The sequence below is a fragment of the Equus asinus genome, chromosome 6 (genome assembly GCF_041296235.1).
Source record: "Equus asinus isolate D_3611 breed Donkey chromosome 6, EquAss-T2T_v2, whole genome shotgun sequence".
Classification (NCBI taxonomy): Eukaryota; Metazoa; Chordata; class Mammalia; order Perissodactyla; family Equidae; genus Equus; species Equus asinus.
In genome coordinates this window covers 85,950,161-85,956,496 of record NC_091795.1, presented here as the reverse complement: position 1 = coordinate 85,956,496, position 6,336 = coordinate 85,950,161, and the positions used below count along the sequence as shown (strand labels likewise).

General features: G+C 53.9%; 1 protein-coding gene across 1 annotated transcript; it reads left to right on the top strand.

Moving 5' to 3' along the window:
• The first annotated feature begins 648 nt into the window (after positions 1-648).
• RHOB (ras homolog family member B) lies at positions 649-3,136 on the top strand. The gene has a single exon (XM_014848029.3). It carries the CDS (start codon positions 1,083-1,085, stop codon positions 1,671-1,673), a length of 591 nt encoding a protein of 196 aa, XP_014703515.1. The 5' UTR covers positions 649-1,082; the 3' UTR covers positions 1,674-3,136.
• Positions 3,137-6,336: the final 3,200 nt, after the last annotated feature.

The following is a 6,336-nucleotide window of genomic DNA, read 5'->3' as shown; positions in this document are numbered from 1 at the left end:
CCTAATCTTCACCTAGAGACCCAGTCTAGGGGCGGGGAAGGGGAAGGCGGCAGGACTTGTAAGAGCCGGGGGCTCTGCCCTGGTCCACCCAGCTCCTTCAAACCTAGGGCTGCCCAAGGGCGAGTACCCGGGGCGGGGGTGGGAGGGGGAGTGGTTGGCGGACTAGCCAGAGAGGGGCAGCTTCTAGAAGAAAAGAAAAAAAAAACCCTGCTGGAAAACAAACGTGTGCGTGTGTCTGTTTATTTAAAAGCAAAACCACGGTAAAGGAGCCGCCCCCTCTCCGCCAGGTCCCACCACCCGTTGGGAGTTTGCGAGGAAGCTGCGGCAATTTTGAGCAGTAGGAAGTCGCCCACGCCCCACAAAGTGTCGCCTCTCTCGGACCGCTCTCCCAGGCCCCTCGGGCTCTAAGCAGTCCGCTCCCAGCCCCCGGCTCCGCGCGCAGAAGCTACCGGGAAGGAGGGAAGCCCGGTGCCACCAGCGCCCCGCCGCGCCAGCCGCGGCGCAGACTCCCCAGTCGCCGCCTCTCCCAGCCCCGCGGCCTGGGCCGTCAATCAAGCTCTCCCGACCCCGCCCCTGGGCTGCAGCGGACTGCCAATCAGAGCCAAGCTCCGCAGCGATGAGCTCAGTCGGCTCGCTTCCCATTGGGCGGCTATATTAAGAAAGTGGCCTAACTGTTTAAATAGCGGGCGCTAGGGCCGCAGCCCGCATCTGCCACCGCAGTCTGGCTGTCGTTGTGCGGTCTGGTGTACCCTGGGCGAGGCCTGTAGACACCGGGAGGGGGCTAGGCCGGCTCCCCTGCTCGAGCTACCGTTTGTGCACAGAGGCGGCGACCCCGGGCCCGGGGCGAGAACAGCCACCGGCCGGCAGCAGCGCAGAGACGCCCAGTGCGCCCTATGCTCCCGCGCCCCCACCGCCCCCGCCGCGGCAGCCCGAGCGCACCGAGACAACGCGCCACCGCGGGGCCTGGGTGCAGCTAGCGACCCTTGCCCCCAGCGCGCAGCCCGAGGTGAGCAGTGAGCGGCGAGCGGGACGGCAGCGAGGCGTTCGCGGGCCCCCTCCTGCTGCCCGGGCCCGGCCCGCTCATGGCGGCCATCCGCAAGAAGCTGGTGGTGGTGGGCGACGGCGCGTGCGGCAAGACGTGCCTGCTGATCGTGTTCAGTAAGGACGAGTTCCCCGAGGTGTACGTGCCTACCGTCTTTGAGAACTATGTGGCCGACATCGAGGTGGACGGCAAGCAAGTGGAGCTGGCGCTGTGGGATACGGCGGGCCAGGAGGACTACGACCGCTTGCGGCCGCTCTCCTACCCGGACACCGACGTGATCCTCATGTGCTTCTCGGTGGACAGCCCGGATTCGCTGGAGAACATCCCCGAGAAGTGGGTGCCCGAGGTGAAGCACTTCTGCCCTAACGTGCCCATCATCCTGGTGGCCAACAAGAAAGACCTGCGCAGCGACGAGCACGTCCGCACAGAGCTCGCCCGCATGAAGCAGGAACCCGTGCGCACGGATGACGGCCGCGCCATGGCCGTGCGCATCCAAGCCTACGACTACCTCGAGTGCTCGGCTAAGACCAAGGAGGGCGTGCGCGAGGTCTTCGAGACGGCCACGCGCGCCGCGCTGCAGAAGCGCTACGGCTCCCAGAACGGCTGCATCAACTGCTGCAAGGTGCTATGAGGGCCGCGGACCCCCGCCTGCCCCTGCCGGCGCGGCTCCCTCTCCCGGACCCGCCCCCCACGAGCCCGGAGAAAGGGAGGCCCGCGCCCCCAAGGACCCCACCGGACCGCCTGGCGTCTGCCTTCCTGCTTGGCCGCCGTGGCCTGGCGGCTCTGGCTCTGGCGCCGGGAATCGGCGTGGGAGGCACCGGGCGCCCCCTTTCCAGTGTCTGTGTGCGTCCGTCTGTGTGGCACAGGCCTGGGCGCCCCGTTGCGTGCCAAGGGTCCCCTAAACACCCTTTTCTGAAGAGCCAAGCCTCTTCAGAGTGTGTGGCTGTTCGACTCCCCCCGCCGCGTTTTCACCCCACCCCCGCCTCTGGTCCCCGGAGACGAGCTTGGCGCCGGGGGGGTGCGGCCGCGCCCCATCAGATGTTCGCCCGTACCAGCGAGCGTACCAGCGAGCGCCTGCTCTCCCTTGTCTGTAACATAGACCACGGGAACTGCGGGAGGGGAGGGCTGGGGAGGATGGGATGTTATATAAATAAAGATATAATTTTATTTTCGGAGGTAGGATGGTGTTATTTAATGGTGGTGGTGGGTGGGGTGACAGGGCGCTGGAACAGCTCCGGCCCAGCCTGGGTCAGGCGGCCATCCAAGCATGAACAGGACTTGGCCATTTTTCCAACCCCTGGGGAAGACATTTGCAGCTGACTTGGGGCTGAGAGGACACAGCTTCCGGACTCTTCTCTTGCGCCCCGGCGAACCCCTCACGAGCCACCGGCAGAAGGAGGGAGAGTGTGCTGTGGGTTGATTTTGCCATAAGCGAACTTTGTGCCTGTCCTACGAAGTGAAATTGTTCAGTCCAAGAAAATGATGTTATTTGATTTATTTAAAGGCTAAAACTTGTTTATTTTGGAAAGGATTCTTTGCACAATTGTTTCATTGTTTGACACTTAATGCACTTGTCATTTACATAAGACAGTAGCATTCTGACCACACTTGTACGCTGTAACCTCATCTACTTCTGATGTTTTTTAAAAAAAATGATGACTTTTAAAAAACAAGGAGAAAAGGAAACCACTAATTTTTGTTTTGTTTTCTTGAAGAAAGTGGCAACACTGTTTTTCGATTTTATTTGTGCAGGTATGCGCACTATTTTGATAAAGGGCAGTAACAAGTATTGGGGCCTATTTAAAACCTTTTTTCTTTTCTTTCCTTTTTTTTTTTTTTTTACAAGGCAGTCTCTAGAGCTCTGTGAAATTTTCTCTGCATCTTTACAGAGAGTGAACCTAGGCTCTCCTTTCTCCTCCTCCCTTCCCCACCTCGTGGTACTTCTACTAAATTGTTGTCTTGTTTTTTATTTTTTAAATAAACTGACAAATGACAAAGTGGTGAGCTTATGATGTTTACATAAAAGTTCTATAAGCTGTGTATACAGTTTTTTATGTAAAATATTAAAAGACTATGATGATGACATTTATAAAATGGCTCCTGTGGTTTAATAGTGTGTAAAAATATCCTTGTGAATTTGGGGCAAGGGAAGAATTCTGCTAGGTGGGGTCCTTTCTTGCCAGCAACTCCATTTCCCTAACAGTGTTTGTGGTAAATGAGGATGAAATTCCTTTGGAAATGTGTGGGGGTTGGGTGGTCTGGGAGATGAAGTTGCTGCTGTCTGTGTCCCAGAGGAAGATGAGTGGGTTCCCCAGGCACCCAGAGCCAAAACCTGTGACCTAATGTGTACTGTTTGTATGTCTTACAAACACTTGTGTCTTAATCTATTATGGAGCCTTTGTCTCCTATTCCTTGAAACTTGAAAAATTGTCATTTGTGCACTTTAAATTTAGGTAACTTTTTTTGTTAATTACCAGTGTAGGGCCAAGCTCTCTCTCTAGAAGGCTGGTTACTGGATTCCCATCAGATCCTCAAGGGGTTACACAGGACCCTGTGGGATTGTAGGTGTTATCTCTGGGGCTAGAGCTTGTGGGTGGAAGTGGAAGAGAGCCCAAATCAGGAGCTGATTCTTCTATCATGGAACTTTGATATGAACATGTGTCTATACAGGACCTAGCATGCTGTAGGATGCCAAGTACCGAGAATCGGCACATTACGGACAGAACACTGAATGTTTCGGGTGGCTGTTATTTAAAGTTGGAGCAGTCACATTTTGAGGTTTAATCATGATGAGCTCTAATTTCAGACACTTAGCTGCTGCTGGAGGTCTCAGAGCCAGACAGGCAGATTTGTACTTGGAGACCACATTAAAATCCTGCTAACAGTCATGATGGTTCAGGCCTGCCAGTTCTCAGCAGCTTTTAGAGAAGGTAGCTGATGGTGCCAACCTCTCCCACCTACCTAAGGAAGTGTGGTGTTTGTTTTTGGAATCAGCACTTTCTGGGTTTCTAGCACGTAGTTGCTCCCCCTCCAACCTTCCCCAACCCCTCTCCCACCCCGGGGCAGGGACAAGGAAGGTCCCTTTTGAAGTCGTCTGCTTTAAAGCTTGAGGCTTCTGTTTCCCTGTCTTTCCCAGACTCCCAGGAGCTTTTGTTGAGTGAGGCAAACCTGGTCGCTGGTGACCTTTCACCCACTTAAACACGTCAGGAGCAGGGCCTCCTGTGCAGAATGCCCCATTAGCCAACAGAGGGGAATTGTCTGAGCTGCTCCAGGCGCAGGGAGAGACGGTTGGGCCAGGCTGGCTGCTTCTCTGGGCAACGGCCTCCCGCTGTCCTCTGCCCATCCACCCCACTCACCTCTACCCCCAGCCTGCTTTTTCTTCTCAATTTTAAAGACAAAACTTCCCATTAGAAAACAAAATATTTATTTGCAGGTTTTCCCGCTAGCAAATCCTGCGGTACCAGGGAGTACAGGACTCTGTGGAGAAGCGCTCGGGCTTGGCTCAGTGCCCAGGACTCAGCTTTGCAACCAGACAAGAACCCGGCGACCCAGCTCGCTGAAAGGGGCTTTTCTGGGTTTCTTGCCTGCTCCAAGCTGCCTGGTACCTATAGCTGTCTGTTTTTTAATCTTTTGGGAAGACAACCATCCCAATGACGCATGGCAGCCAAATCATGCTTATTTTAAAATGCATGGCATTTAATAATCCTGCCGGAACACACTCTTCTGGCTGCATTAGGATCCAACTGGAAAATATAAAGACAAATCGCTGTAGGCTGGAAAATCAATTAGGAAAAAGGGGTAAAACATCTGGTGTTACTCTTAGGATATGAAAATTCATTTTGCACATTTAAAATAAATGTGCTGAGTTCATTTAATTGCCTGTTGAATGGTTTTGTGGAGAATGGGGGGTGGTTCATTGATTCTGGGCATTTTACAGCAAGGGGCATTGGCTTGGGTTCTTGTTTAATCTTAATGTTAAATCAATCTGGATTGTATTTCTAAGGTCTTTGCGTTTCAATCTACTTACAATGGTGGTTTTCAAACTCAAGCGTTCATCAGAATCACATGGAGGGCTGCTGAAAACGCACATGGCTGGGCCTAGCCCCGAGAGAGTTTCTGATCCAGGAGGTCTGGGGTGGGGTCTGAAAATTTGCATTTCTACAAGGTGCTGAGTGATGCTGATGCTGCTGGTCTGGGGACCACACTTGGAGAACTACTGGCTTCAGACAAGGGAGAGTCCTTGCCAATGCGCAGAGAAGGGAGGTCGTTTCTATAGGAACGTGGCTCAGGTTCCTCAGACTTGTGCTGTGCCCTGCAGTCCCGACTTCCTTACTGCAAGAGCGCGGCACTTTCAGAGAGCGTCCCTTCCAGGGCCAACTACACATAACCCCATCTCCTCTTCTTCACTTTCTTGTGCAAAAGGGGGTTTCATGCCCTTCTAAAGATTTATTGCTGCCATTCCTGAATTCAGAATACAACAGCGCTCTGTAAGTGTCAGCACTGGCACTTTGTCAGCTCCGCAGAGACCAGGGATACGAAAGCGAATAGGCCACAGTCCTGGCCCTGGTGGGCCAGGCAGTTCCGGGAATGCGTTCACTAAGATCTCAAAGACAGCAGCTCCAATGGAGGCATTAGGCCCAGGGTACAACAGGAGCCGGGGAAGTTGGGGAGGGTGCCGTGAAAGAGGAGACATTTGAGCTGAGTCTTAGAGGAGTGGGTGATGCGCAGATGGAAGATAGAGCTTCTTTATATTACTGTGGGGCCTGCCCTTGGGGGAATAAAGCTCTCTTGGGTGAGAACTACCTTCTGCTTTTAGCCCCTCTGGCATACATTTCTTCAGTCAAGGAAAATGATGTTACTCAGCCAAGGCAAACACAGCCTCTCCCCGGCCCTCCCTGTCCACACACAGGCCAGGAGAGAAGGTTGGTGATGATGGTTCCATTGCTTTCCCTGTGCCTTCCAGGGATGTGGGGCGGACACAAGGACTACAAGAACTAGCTTTGTGATAACTGTGCTCCTGGGAAACAGGCAGCCCGGGCTCAAGGAGGCTGTGACACCACAAAGGGACCTTGTACTCCAGCCTGTTGAGGGACAGGCCCTTACAACTTTACTTGGTCCATCTCCCGGCCAGAGGGAGACTGCTCTCCCACTGTTAGCAGCCCCTTTCCTGGCCTGGGGGGGAGGAGTCTGGAGGACCCCCGTTCATTTCTTCCTGTTCATTCTTTTACCCGACAAATATTTGCTGTTGACTAAAGCACTCTGTACCTAGCATTATGCCAGGAGCTTGGGACCTA

Bases quoted from the DNA above. Each gene is read 5' to 3' on its own strand.
- RHOB (XM_014848029.3), top strand. From the start codon at position 1,083: ATGGCGGCCATCCGCAAGAAGCTGGTGGTGGTGGGCGACGGCGCGTGC.